This window comes from Anabrus simplex, chromosome 8 (assembly GCF_040414725.1).
Source record: "Anabrus simplex isolate iqAnaSimp1 chromosome 8, ASM4041472v1, whole genome shotgun sequence".
In the NCBI taxonomy this organism is placed as follows: Eukaryota; Metazoa; Arthropoda; class Insecta; order Orthoptera; family Tettigoniidae; genus Anabrus; species Anabrus simplex.
In genome coordinates this window covers 104,051,402-104,065,729 of record NC_090272.1, presented here as the reverse complement: position 1 = coordinate 104,065,729, position 14,328 = coordinate 104,051,402, and the positions used below count along the sequence as shown (strand labels likewise).

Genomic DNA, 14,328 nt, shown 5'->3' with positions numbered 1-14,328 from the left:
CATCCAGTGTTATTTTAGTACGAACTTACAGTGTTGTTTTGTGTTTTATGTACAATACACACAGTTTTTGTCATTTAAATGCATTCTTATTAGTAATCTTCCAGTAATATGGCTACTTTGTTAATGGGGCACTACCTTGGTCTGATATCTGCTGGACTTGTGAGAGTGTATTGTGTCTGTTGAGTGCATGATTAATTCTTCTCTTTTCTGTTGGTGTTTTAATGCACAGGACAATATCTGAAACTGTAACCGACACTTCTGAATTTTTACTTCTGTAGTTTTACTAGACCTCAGTTGGTCCCAGGCTTAGAGTCAGTCCCTAGAGTCTTTCCTGCATTCAGTTTAAGATGTAATGTAGATAGTTTGTTCCATTAATATTCCTTCTAGACTTTTCAGTACAACTGTACTAATTGTAAATAAATTTTATTGAATAATTTAAATAAGTTTTATGTTTGTTTTGTTTTTGTAACAGAAAGTTTTGAAGAATCGAGTACCTCTAGGAGCAAATATGAGAATGAAGTGAAACATTTACGGCATGTGACTCAGCGATTAGAAGCAGAAAATCAAGAACTTCGTATACAGCTGCATCAGAATGCATTTGAGAAAGGAGAGCGTGACTCTCCTATACTGGCACCCGGTGTTATGCTCTCGAACGTCACAAAAAATTTGGCTCGTAAAGTTGTAAGCCAACTTGGAGCTGATCCTTCCAGTGGAAGTCAAGACAATTTGGAGGATAACATGCGTAAGGTAAAACATATTGAGTCAATTTAAATTTTTTTACAAGTGAAATTTTATATTCAATTCATATAGAACACATGAAATCTTTGCACTGCCTCGTGCTATCTGACATCCAAGAGCGCTTGCCACGACCTATCATATAATTTATCAATGAACACTTATATATAGGGTTTAACTTGCATAATATTTTAATATTGTGATCATGCATTGTTGTCAATGGTACTACGTCTCTTGAATACAAGTATGGCTGAAAAAAGGAACACATTGTTACACTGATTTATTGACTAACCATGCTTCGTTACGGAACTCTACATTTATATAGAATTCTAGGTTACGATTTGTCACACAATTACTGTACAATTAATCACAGTTATAGCTGATTTACTGGAATTCATCAGAATGTTGTCATGTACCATTTAGAATCAGCTCATTTACATATAATAATGAAGTTTTACTTTTTCACAATGTATTGTGTTTCTGTAGTTTCTACAGGTATTAGCAACTTTCCAAATCTGAAGTATTTTCACTACATCTTCCACAGTAAGCCTAACATTTTTCACAATTATTAGTGATTATTGATGTATACTTACCAAAAGAGAATTTTGTAAATTCGTATGTAATGGTTTTATGTTTACTAGAATCATTAAAAGTGGTGTGTAGTGTGTTGCTGCGATTTGTGTGGCAAGTTTAACGCATTGCTAGCAATAATGGATGATGGGAACACAAAAAGGAACATTCAGGTCATTCTAGATATACTACTGATACCAAATTGTAGTGTGTAAAGTTTAAAAAAATTAACCCGCGAGGACTCGCCGCGCGGTCTTTTCGACCGCACATTCATTTATTCACTTGTAATCTGCAATGAACTTACATCTCGTCTTGCTCTTGCTTCTCTTATCCTCCACTGGAGAGTTGACAACGCTAGTGCAGTAACAGTTAATCTAAATTTGTTGTCCATTGTTACCGGGAGGACTCTGACCTCGACAGAAGTTGCGGTCATTTCCACCGCGCGCGAGGCCTCGCGTTTGGCGTTTTTCTTTTGTTTGTGTTCCGTACTGCGAGTCTTAATAGTTCTTTCTGCGTGTAGTGTTATGTTTCGTGTTAGAAATCATGGATCCGAAGGAAATAGAGAGGATTGATCAACTTCTGCGAAGCGTAGAAAAAGAAGAATCAGTGAACCGAGCTCTTCAACGACAACAGTGTACTGCAAGGCGCTATTTGTTTGAAGATGACGATAGTGATTTTGAACCGTTTGATGACACTACAGCATCTGATGACGAGAATCATTCAGTGAATACAAGTGAACATGATACGGAAAGTGAGGAGTCTGGCGAATCTGAAGATGATGTATACAATCCTTGTGTGGAGCCTTATCAAGTACCACATCTGCTTGGTAAGGATAATAAAACAAAGTGGGATGCTCATGTAATGTGTAAAACAGGCCGTAAAAGAAAACGGAATATAGTGAAACCTTCTCATTTACCAGGTGCAGTAAGGGAGGCAAGACATGTCCAATCTTCATTAGAAGCCTGGCAGTTGTATTTCCCTGACAGTGTACTGGAGGAAATTGTAGCATGTACTAATGTATGGATTGACAAAAATCGGACTAACTATAGCCGGCCACGTGATGCTGCCAATACAAATATTGTAGAACTCAAGGCTGTGATTGGCCTTCTTTATTTGGCAGGTGTAGTCAAATCAAGACATTTGAACTTGAAGGATTTATGGGCTACAGATGGGACGGGTGTTGATGCTTTTCGCCTAACAATGTCCAGAACACGATTCCAGTTTATCTTACGTGCACTCAGGTTTGATGATATAAATGATCGAGGTAATAGGGTGATAGTTGATCAATTAACTCACATCAGGAAGATCTTTGAGGACTTTGTGACCAGATGCATGAAATATTATTCACTTAGTGAATATCTCATAATTGATGAGATGTTGCAGGGGTTTCGTGGTCGTTGCCCATTCACGCAGTATAATCCAAATAAGCCAGATAAATACGGCATCAAAGTATTTTCCATGGTAGATGCCAGAACATTATATACCTATAAAATGGAAGTTTACGTAGGAAAACAACTGGAAGGGCCTTATCAAGTTGACAACAGTGGCAAAAGTGTAGTCGAGCGGCTGGTTCATCCAATTTCCGGGTCTGGACGCAGTATTACCATGGACAATTGGTACACCTCAGTACCATTAGCCGAATCATTGCTCAACAATCACAATCTTACAATCGTGGGAACAATGAAGAAAAATAAACCACAAATTCCTCCAGTTTTTGTTCAAACCAAGCCTCGTAAAGCGAATACTAGCCTGTTTGCGTATAGAGGACAGCAAACACTTCTCTCATATGTACCAAGAAAAAACAAAAATGTAATTCTTCTTTCTACGATGCATGAAGGAGATAACATAGACCCAGATTCAGGAGAAGCGAGCAAAGCCGAGATGCTTACTTTTTATAACCTCACGAAAGGGGGCGTTGATGTCGTAGACAGGATGAAGTCTGAATACTCTGTCTCTAGAATCAGCAATCGCTGGCCCCTAACATTATTCTACATGCTTTTGAACATTGCTGCCATCGACAGTTTTATTATTTTTAGAGACAGGCCTAACGGAAGTGGCATAAATCGCCGGAAATATTTGAAGGAGCTCTCAATGATGCTACGAAATGGATACATGATTCATCGTGCATCGAATGACTGCATTGCTCCTGATGTAAAGATGCGTTTGCGTAGCATTTTGAGTATTGAAAAAGAGGACCAACGTCACCAAACTGTAAATCAGAAAGACAATGGTCGCTGTGCTTATTGTGACAGAAAGAAGAATCGGAAAACCAAAACTAAATGCGTTTTATGTTCACGTTTCATATGTAAAGAGCACACATGGCCATCATGTGTCCAGTGCGCGGAGAAAAGTGTTGAAATCGTACAGGCGGAGGGGGACGATGACTAAATTCTTCAGCATTTGTGAGATCTGGCAAGTTCTGAACGGTTTTCCTGTATTGCACTCAGTGTTAAGTCCCGAGATTTGTTTTGAAGCAGCCATAGGTGATGAAAATTATTAATAACTGCTGCATTGGGACTTGAGCGGGTTTTAATTCTTTAATGTTTATTATTGTTTGCATTTTACATTTCCAGAGTTCAATTTTTAAACATCGGTAGCCATAAGTTCTGACGGACAGATGTTCAAAGTAGTCAATTGAAATGAATATATCTTTATTTTGTGTCTTGTAGAATATTTTCTCAGCTGATTAGACATACATTTGTGTAATAAAGCTATGATATGACATTTCGGTGTATTGTGTTCGAAAAAATAATTTGTGCATTAAATAATGGCCCATGGATTCTGTGCGGTTGAAAAGACCGCGCACGAGTTCTGGCGAAAAAATATCAGTGCGAGTTCTCCTGGGTTAAAAGAAATTTTCTTTGTGACTAAAAAAGGATTTTTTTTTTTTCTAGTTACTTTACGTCGCACCGACACAGATAGGTCTTATGGCGACGATGGGACAGGAAAGGTCTAGGAGTGGGAAGGAAGTGGCTGTGGCCTTGATTAAGGTACAGCCCCAGCATTTGCCTGGTGTGAAAATGGGAAACCACGGAAAACCATCTTCAGGGCTGGCGACAGTGGGATTCAAACCTACTATCTCCCGAATACTGGATACTGTCAAAAACATATCAGATGTAAGGCTTTTCCGGCATTTGCTCTATTTACCAGCGTTTCGTCTTAGGTCTGACACTAGACTCATCAGAGTGGGATGTGTCAGACCCTACCCACTGACGCTGGGGTGTATGCAGGTGAATTATCAGAAGCCCTTATAAGAGGCACAGTCTGATAACTGCATACGGGAGATAAATCTCCACAATCTCCATTGCCTCTTATCAGACTGTGCCTCTTATAAGGGCTTCTGATAATTCACCTGCATACATCCCAGCGTCAGTGGGTAGGGTCTGACACATCCCACTCTGATGAGTCTAGTGTCAGACCTAAGACAAAACGCTGGTAAATAGAGCAAACGCCGGAAAACCTTACATCTGATATGTTTTTGACATTTTTGACATGCTCTATTGGTAAAAATATTTAATTCCCTCCATGGGAATTTAGAATTTTCCATACTGGATATTGGCCGCACTTAAGCGACTGCAGCTATCGAGCTCGGTCTGAAAAAGTTTTCTCCCTCATGTGTTTTCTAATTTTATGTATCCTGAATTAGTTTTGACAGACTGAAAAACCTCACAGTTATAGATTAAAAGTTTAAACTGAAAAGGAATGATTTCCACTATCACAAAAAAAAAAGTATGATCTGTTTTTCTTGCTGCCTTGAAACTTGAGCTGTCTCTGTAGAATCTTTGATTTCAGCTCCTGTCTTCCGTGTCATTTCATTAACTATTGCTATTCTTTGTACTTCATCTAATGGGGAATCTCTTTCTTTCACTGCATCAAAACAAACTTTTTTTTCAAGAGTGTGCAACACTTGTCCTTGAATAGCAAGTCAGTGTATGACATGCCTCAGCTTTCCTTGTTGCATACAGATTTAGAAGAATTTGCAATACCTCTTAACTCTGCTATCCAGTCTGTGTGTGTCTGGCCTATTTTCATTTGGAGTTGAAAAACAGTGCCCCACTGTCTCACTTCCTGGTTTACCCCATGAAAAATCAAATAGTGATATAGCCTGTCTGCATATATGATCCAGTCTCCCTTATGTACATAAAAAGACGAAAGTGCGAAAATTGAATTGACCTGCTGTGATGCGGTGACTGCATGTAGTGTTTCTACAAAAGCAGCTTCCTCTTGTTGTAAGAAGCTGTTGCATTTGTTGCTGCTATTGCAATAGATGTTTGGCTGTTACCAACTGATCTTGATTCACCGTATTAGTTCTCCCTGTCAGTTACTTTTTGTATCCAAATTCAAGAAAGACAACATCCACACAACACATCTTTTATTATAAACACAATTAAATTTGATCTCTTAATTAATTTCTTTCTTTCTTTCTCTCTCTCTCTCTCTCTCTCTGTGTGAAAAATATTCACTAGCTTGCAGGATATTAACTCACTCCAGGCGACCTGTCCACCTATCAATAAAAGTTCGTAGAAACTGCAAAGTATTTCTTAAGAATCACAAGAAGTTCATCTAAGCCCAGTCCTTCAAGATTCAATCACGTGGTGTATGTATGACGACAGCAGACTTGCCATCTAGTGACGAACTGACTTGTCTGAGTTGGGTACCACCTTTTTATGGATGGCAGGCAGTGAAATTACTCAATCAGGCTGGGCTGTCATCACACCGACAATCCTACCACTGTAATGTGTTTTATATGTATAGGATGAGTTGTATTCTGTTTAATACAAACACCCAGTCCCTGAATCAGAGGAATTAACCATATGCAGATAAAAAACCTCAGCCCAGCTAGGAATCGAACTGACTGTCCTCTGAACCGAACACCAGCAATAATGATGTTATTGGCTTTACGTCCCACTAACTACTTTTATGGTTTTCGGAGACACCGAGGTGCCACAGTTTAGTCCCGCAGTTGTTCTTCAGTGTGCCAGTTAATCTACCAATTGAGGCTAACATATTTGAGCACCTTCAGATACCACCGCGTTGAGCAGGGATCAAACCTGCCAGGCTGGGATTAGAAGGCCAGCGCCTCAACCATCTGAGCTACTCAGCCCGGCTCCAAACACCAGTACGTTGACTAATAGGTCAAGGAGCCGGACCAGTGTTTTCGATAGATAAATAAATAACCTTGTTTTCTATAGGTGGACCTTAATAATATTTGTATAGCTTTCTGAAAGTCAGATTCTTGTATTTCATGCTGGGTGTTTTTGTATTATAACCTGTCCTGACTTTATGTTCAGAAACTAGTTTTATTTTCAGTTCACTGTATTCTAGTCACTGTAAGGAGAAAATACTCTTTCCTTAAAGTAAAAAATAAATCAATGCAAACATTGATTACCTATCAAATCTTATTTCTCAAAACTCTCGCCAGAAAAAAAATGGACATTACATGATTTGTAGCTTTCTTTGGGCTTGTTTACATTTATTAGAAATAGTAATTGTAGGGAATGATTTAGAATCATTATGTATCAGTTTTGTCATTCCTGCTCAATTGTTACATATTTATAATCTAAACTGTTTTAATCCTGTAGTCCATATTATCTTCAAAACGTTATACTTTGTAATGTAATACTTTTTAGTAACAGAAGTATTTTCTTTTACAGGCCAAAGAAGATGCTGAAGTGTTACGGTCCTTAGTTTTACCTTTAGAGGAAGAAATAAAAGCTTTAAAGACAAAACTTCGTGCAGCATATGAGCAGCTAAATTCTCAAGGTGACAAAGTAAGCATATAAAATATGCTGATTTCCCTTCAGTCATAGTGTATAAAAAGAAAGATTTCTACCAGATATGAAGGTAGTGTTTGAATGTAAGGCACATAACACCTACTGTAAGTCATCTGTCCAGAGCTTGGCTCTGGAGAATTAGTTGCAGGTTTGCTATCTACAAAAGTTTATTAGTAAAGATGATCCTGTTGTTGTTGTTGTTAGTTGCAAGTTGCTTTACGTCACACTGACACAGATAGGTCTTATGGCGATGATGATGATGATCCGAGTGAACTAATTGAGGAAGCATACTAAGACAAAGTCTTTGTCTTTTTCAGATATGCAGTTTAATTTTATCTTTTCTTTTTATACCAAGCATTGTTCTTTAACCACAAAGCAGAGGAATGATTGACTGAATTAATTATTTATTTATTTATTTATTTATAGGAGCGCACAGCTGTGAGCTTGCATCCAAGAGATAGTGGGTTCGAACCCCACTGTCGGCAGCCCTGAAGATGGTTTTCCGTGGTTTCCCATTTTCACGCCAGCCAAATGCTTGGGCTGTACCTTAATTAAGGCCACGGCTGTTTCCTTTCCATTCGTAGGCCTTTCCTGTCCCATCGTCGCCGTAAGACCTATCTGTGTCGGTGTGACGTAAAACAATTAGCAAATTTATTTATTTATGTTTTATTTATTTATTTATTTATTTATTTATTCATTCATTCATTTCGAGCATCTTACAATAATGTTTAGATATTTTGTAAACAACTTTTAGTATTTTTCGTCAAATACTAAGTGGGTCAGAACACGTCACAAAAAACTGATGTCTTTTCTTTTCATTACATTCTTTGAATAGGATGAACATCCTATCAGGAAATACTTGAAAATATTAATTATAATGTTCTCACTATTTGACTAGAATGATGTCTTGTATAAAATAGCAATGAGGAGGTAACATACATAGTGTACAACAGTTCAGGCACAGTAGACCTCATGTTCTGTAAAAGGACAGACGTAAAAGTGCACAGGCAACAGATACTGCAGTATTCACCAGTTGCTCCATTAAGAAAGCATCTCGCCGTGTCGACTAATTTTGCTGTTATCAGACGGTGGAACTCAGAAAAGAACTATCAGTCATTTGCTCATTGCAAGGGAACTAAACATAGAAACTTTAAAATTTGGAAAGTAAGGTCTGCAGGAAGTAGAAGCCTAAAACTTGGAACATGAAATTGATCTGACTTCTACCAGTATTCTAAACTACACAAGAGCTGCACGTATCCCCAATCCTACAAGAACAGCAAAACTGGTTTGACACTGAATTCTATAGACTTTTAATTGATACATTACACTTACTAGATTATGCTAACAGAAGAAGGCAATGCAAACTGCTACTACTTGAAAGGTAGTCATGGTGATTTTTTTTTCTAAGAGGAAATACAACTGGGCAATCACTCTTTGTTAACTTTAATCCAAGGGAATGTGGGAGAGGTCTGACGCTTCAAAAAATGAAGGTATCAGCAATACAAGGGGAAGTGCCACGAAGGGCGTGAAAATGAAAGACTCCCTAGGCCTTGCAAACTTAATACTGTTAGGGTAGAAAAAAGAACAAGTATTGACCAAGGGAGGCCAGTTGGGAAAGATAAAGGCAAGGACCCTGACACATGTAAGTGGAAGCAGTGCCAGGTTACAAGTAACTAATCTCATTTTGTTCCGTATTGAAGATACAATAAGTAAACTCTTTCAAGATTAAAATTATTGTGTCCACCTTACAAATTGAAAAGGTGGACACAATAATTTTAATCTTGAAAGAGTTTACTTAGCAGTGCCAGCCTCGGCTAAAGGACCCATCATCACCAATCTATGCTCTCAGGATAAAAGCCCCTTGATCCCCTTTTAATCACCTTCTCTGACCGACAGGGGATACCGTGGATGTATTCTAACGCCCTTGAGCACAGGGAATGAATAAGAAGACGACGTAGAGAATTCTCGGGGAACTTGGGGCTATCTTGTTAGTCTGGCTTGATATCAAAGCCAATCCAGCATGGGCAACCCTGAGCTGACACTCAAGCCACCACACTGATGTCAAGGCCATGGTATCCCTAGAGGGTGTTAATTAGTCTTGAAAAACAGACACATTACATAGAGGACCAAGCAAGATTACAGGCACAGGAAGCAGAAGAGGATGCTTGTATAGTGATGAGAAAGAAAGCACCAATTGTCACACCAGAAAGATCGTTTCTTCTTGCTCCTAAACAATGGTAGCATCACAGTAGCACTACATTACAGGCAACCAACTCCAAACAGCACAGCCAATAACCAAGAAAGAAGTAAAGTCGGCCATCCTCAGCAGCAAGAGCAGGGAAGTTGCAGGCCTTGACAGAATATACATTGAACACCTGAAAGAAGCCACTGACGAGTTGTGGACCCTGTTGTTCATACTTTCCACTCTGGTGGAATGATATAGCTGTCGGGAGGGAGCCATGCCGGGTAGCTGGTGGACTGCTGTAGCAGTTGTGAGAGCGAGGCCTCACAGCCAGTGGACTGTTGTAGCAGTTGGGTATTTTTCGGCTTTTCTTGTCTTTGCTATGGTAGACTGCTGGAGAAGTTCGACCTTCATGATATCTTGCGGTTCTCTTGCAAGTCACTAGGAGAATCACCAGATGTCAGGGGCAATCAGTTAGAAGGTAAAGATTCGAGTGACCTTTGCACTCGTCATTTGCCATGTAATTCTTTGCGCTTATATAGGGAGCTTCAGGGGATTGTGGTACTGTATTTCATAATGGACGAGAAACTGTATACTGCAGATGAAGCTCTTATCTTCATTTTGGGTAGCAACTTTGAAGAAAAAGAAGACAGGGAAGATTTAACTCTGCCAGTGCTCTGTCCAGATTCACGGATCTAAATGGACGGGAAGTTTTGCGTGAATGAAAATTACTGGTACATGTGCAAATATATTTGACTGAATTCTACATTTAATAAAAAGTCAACCTTTCGTGTGTTAACAATATGAACAAATGCAAGTGAGTTAGTGGAGAGTGGAAAGTATTCAATACAGCAGGCATGGCCAGCCACCTAGGGAACCAAGGCCATGTGTCCGCTCTTGTTTCGCTGGAGTGAAAAGGTTAATGAATGCTAAATAACCCACAACCTTCCAGGAGTATGGAGAAACTCACAAATGAAAATATTAAACAAAGGGAAAGGAGAGAAAGATGATTCAAACTCACATCTCAGAATTATGTTGGAGTACACTGTCTAATGTATAACATTTACTTGAAAATTATTACCAGTACGCTCATTACAAAAACAGAGAATACAATACCTGATAAATAATCCAGCTTCCTTTGAAAGAACAGGGAAACCTTACATGCAAAAGCAAATTTATTGGAAAACATGAAGGATATACTAAGACATCCGACAAAGAAGCTCTACACAGCATTCATTGACTTCACCAAACTGGAACAAATAATCAGAGAGCCGGGCTGAGTGGCTCAGACGGTTAAGGCGCTGGCCTTCTGGCCCCAACTTGGCAGGTTCGATCCTGGCTCAGTCCGGTGGTATTTGAAGGTGCTCAAATACGTCAGCCTCGTGTCGGTAGATTTACTGGCACGTAAAAGAACTCCTGTGGGACTAAATTCCGGCACCTCGGCGTCTCCGAAAACCGTAAAAGAGTAGTTAGTGGGACGTAAAACAAATAACATTATTATTAAATAATTAGAGAAAATAATCCACTGACAGTCGCAATCAACAACATTCTAGCTTTCAACTACATAGAAGTCACTGGTGGAGTAAGCTCACCAGCACCACTGGTTCAAACAAATGACATACAACAAGGCGACCCAATGAGCCCAGTTCTATTTAATGTAGCTACATCTGGCATCATGAGGATCATCATTTGTAGAGACACATTATATGTATATACAGATAATTTTCTCCTGCTATCAACTAACAGAGACAACCTGTAAGAAGCTATAAATAATTTACAGGTATGGGCTGAGGACAACAGATTACAAGTAAATACAAAGAAAACTGTAATGACGATATTGAGGCGAGGTGTGAGAATTAGGATATACATACAACAATGAAGAAATAATGATCATAAACTCATTGAGATACTTGGAAAACCTACCAGATCATCGTTTAGAATTCACTTCAGAGAAATTATATTAGCTGCTATCAAAAAGACTAATGAGATTGAAAACTTCAATAATCTTGTCCTCTAAACAGCCATGAGACTTCTCCAAGTCAAAATAGAACCAGTGATTGCCTATTGACAAATAACACTGTCCTGTGATGGTTTCATTGCCGCCATCCTGTTTTTTTTTTTAGAATGACTTCTGCATCCTGAATCAGGATCTGATGTTAATTTTTCCTCATCACATCACATTTTCTCAAAAATCCTATATTAGTTTTATTTCATCACATGCACTAATGCACTTCTTACATTGTTAGGAAGAGTGTTCCTTTAATTTAGATTTCCATATTCTTTTATTAATTTTATTATTTTATTTTTCAATGTCCTCCAGCCAATGTCAAAATCTAACTTAAAACTAAGTTTTTATATAATTATAACATCAGTGAATAAAACCAATGTAACAGTTTTCCTTTGTTTAGCCTAAATTTAAGGAATAAATAAACAAGAGTTAAAACCTGAACATCCGGTAAAGATTTATTGTGATCTACAAGATATTGATAAAGTTCAAAAAAGGCTTCCCAGTTTTCCTCATTGTCATCAAAATTTGGCAATTCAGTCTTAAGACAAGAGTGCACGAGATGGAATTTCTTTCAGGCTGTCAGAAACAGAAATCTGAGAAGTGGGTAGTGGTTCTTGTTTTTGTACATTTTGAAATTTTTGCAAAATTTGCATAGTCTGAACATGTCCCTGAAAGTAGAGATTTTCTACTTCCTCCATATCCTTTGCTTGCTTGTAATTTTGAATTTCTAATTTACTTTGTATCTCATCATATTGGTCAAAGGCTGGCTCATATTCTTTGAGTCTAAAGTCTATCATTATCCCCGAATCATCTGTGGGGTTTGTCTTGGAGACATGTCACAACTTCATCAGATGCTATGTATATTCACTGCTTCTGTACAGCGCTGAAACATGGACTCTGAAATGTATCACCATTAAGAGAATAAATTGGTTTGAGATGTGGGTGCTCCGAAGGATGTTACGGATCTCATGGACTGACCACGTCTCCAATACTGCCGTACTCAAACACATCGGGAGGGAATGAATGTTGATGTTTACAATCAAGAAAAGAAAGTCAGCCTACCTTGGGCATATTATGAGGAATAAAAAATACTACCTATTTAAATTGATCATGCAGGGTAAAATTTATGGACATAGGGGTCACCGTCGAAGGAAGCACTCTTGGCTGAGGAACTTGGGGATTGGACACGACTAGATTCTAGTAGACTGATGAGGAAAGCCAAACATCATACAGACTTTGCTGTGATTATGGCCCACCTTCAGTAATGGAGAAGGCACACTACAAGAAGAGGAAGAAGAAGCAGCAGCATTATGGGAAAAGGCCTTAAATTCCTGAACTTCACAGGATAAGTTGCACCTTCAGTGAGCAAGTCGTTAACCTCAGGAATGTTCAGTTTTGCTTGCCGATCAGTAGCAAGAATGCTGAATAACACAGTGAGCCTGTTTGTGCTTGTATTTCGCATTCTTCAGAAGTTAGAAATTTATTGTGTGTTGAGTGGTACAGTGAAGTGTATGCACTAGCCATGTGTCTTGGTAGGTGTACTATTTACCAACTGATGAGCCCAACTTAGCACACTGGGGCGAAACGCTGGCAACCACGAATGAGTTAGCTGGAAAATTTATAATGTCCAATAATGGACCAACTATATTGGTATTATAAATTTACTCATTCGGAACAAATATGTCAGGTTCCCTATGGGAATCAACATCTATATCATCTGATGGCCAGGCAGGCATCAATTTTTGAAAATGAGGTGCATTAGCCAACGCAGTGGCCTCCACGGTATGCACTAGCCATGTATCCTAGTAGGTGTGCTGTTTACCAACTGATGAGCCCAACTTAGTACACGGGGGCAAAATGCTTGCAACCAGGAATGAGTTAGCTGGAAAATTTATAATGTCGAATAACGGACCAGTATATTGGTATCATAAATTTACTCATTCAGAACAAATATTTCAGGTTCCCTATGGGAATCAACATGTATATCAATAGTGAAGTGTAGCGAATATTTGTTGCTTGATAGCGTCTGGATTACAAACATAATCGTGTGAAGTTGACTAGCATGGTGCATATTTGTCTTGTGATGGCCTAGTTATGGATATGGAAAAAGTCAGAAGTGGACTGGCATCCGCATCTTCCGCGCAGAGGTCATGAATGTTGAAGCTCACACCTTTGAGTGTCGACTCGATCATTCGAGTTGGTCGTAGTTTTAACGGATTCAAAATGGCAGCCCAAGTCATTCCTTGAAGTTGCACATGGTCGAGTGTAACCTCCAATTCATTGTCTAAGAATGTGACCAGAAAATAATGTTCAGTAACCCGCTGATTCGAAATGAAAGGCTTCTACTAACATTTCTTTTAGAAAGAGTGTGATCTGCAATAATACTTTGACATTTTTATTGACGCCCGTGCAAATGTTTTCATATTTGTTGTCTGGTATTTTTCACCTTTCAGTGCACTGTTGTTATCTTATAGGCCCCAGTGAAATAATGTTCTCTCATGTTTTTGACACCTTCTAATACTTTCTTCTCATCTATATAAAGGGTAAATATAGTTTTCACTGTACCCGTGGACATGACATAAAATGCCCATATGTCAGAAAAAATTGTATCTAGTGTTTCCATATCCCTGTTGGATAGATTTTATTCGTATATTCAGTGGTGCATTTTCTTGCTTGACATGTTCTTTTTTCTTTGTCCCTTGCAGAAATATCTTAAGGTTTTACTGTAATTATTTACAACAATGTTTAATTATAACTGTGAATTGCAATAAAAATTAATAATTTAAAATGGAATAAAATTGAAATTGATAATCGCTTCAAAATGGTTTAAGAGAAGAAAATACTTGAGGTAAGAAAAAAGGGAAGGAGAGGAGTGCATTTTACAATGCAAGTGAAAATTTAATAATTGATACAATACTGCTCGGAAAAAAAAAATAGCAAAAGAATTACGAATAACAAAAAAGGATTGAGACAGCCAAGAAGGCTTGAATTGAATGTTTACTGGAAAAGTTGTAGGTGATGAAAACTAATTTAGTTACACTGAAATCGAAGAAAGTCTC

At 38.4% G+C, this 14,328-nt stretch overlaps 1 protein-coding gene across 3 annotated transcripts in view; it reads left to right on the top strand.

The window, feature by feature from the left end:
* Window positions 1-14,328, top strand: part of Rbpn-5 (Rabaptin-5) — a 238,044-nt gene that overhangs the window by 28,300 nt on the left and 195,416 nt on the right. For all 3 annotated transcript variants that reach the window (XM_067152405.2, XM_067152404.2, XM_067152403.2), the window contains exons 4-5: window positions 473-747; window positions 6,960-7,076. In XM_067152405.2, the coding sequence (XP_067008506.1) occupies window positions 473-747; window positions 6,960-7,076 (392 nt within the window). The remainder of the gene's footprint in view (window positions 1-472; window positions 748-6,959; window positions 7,077-14,328) is intronic.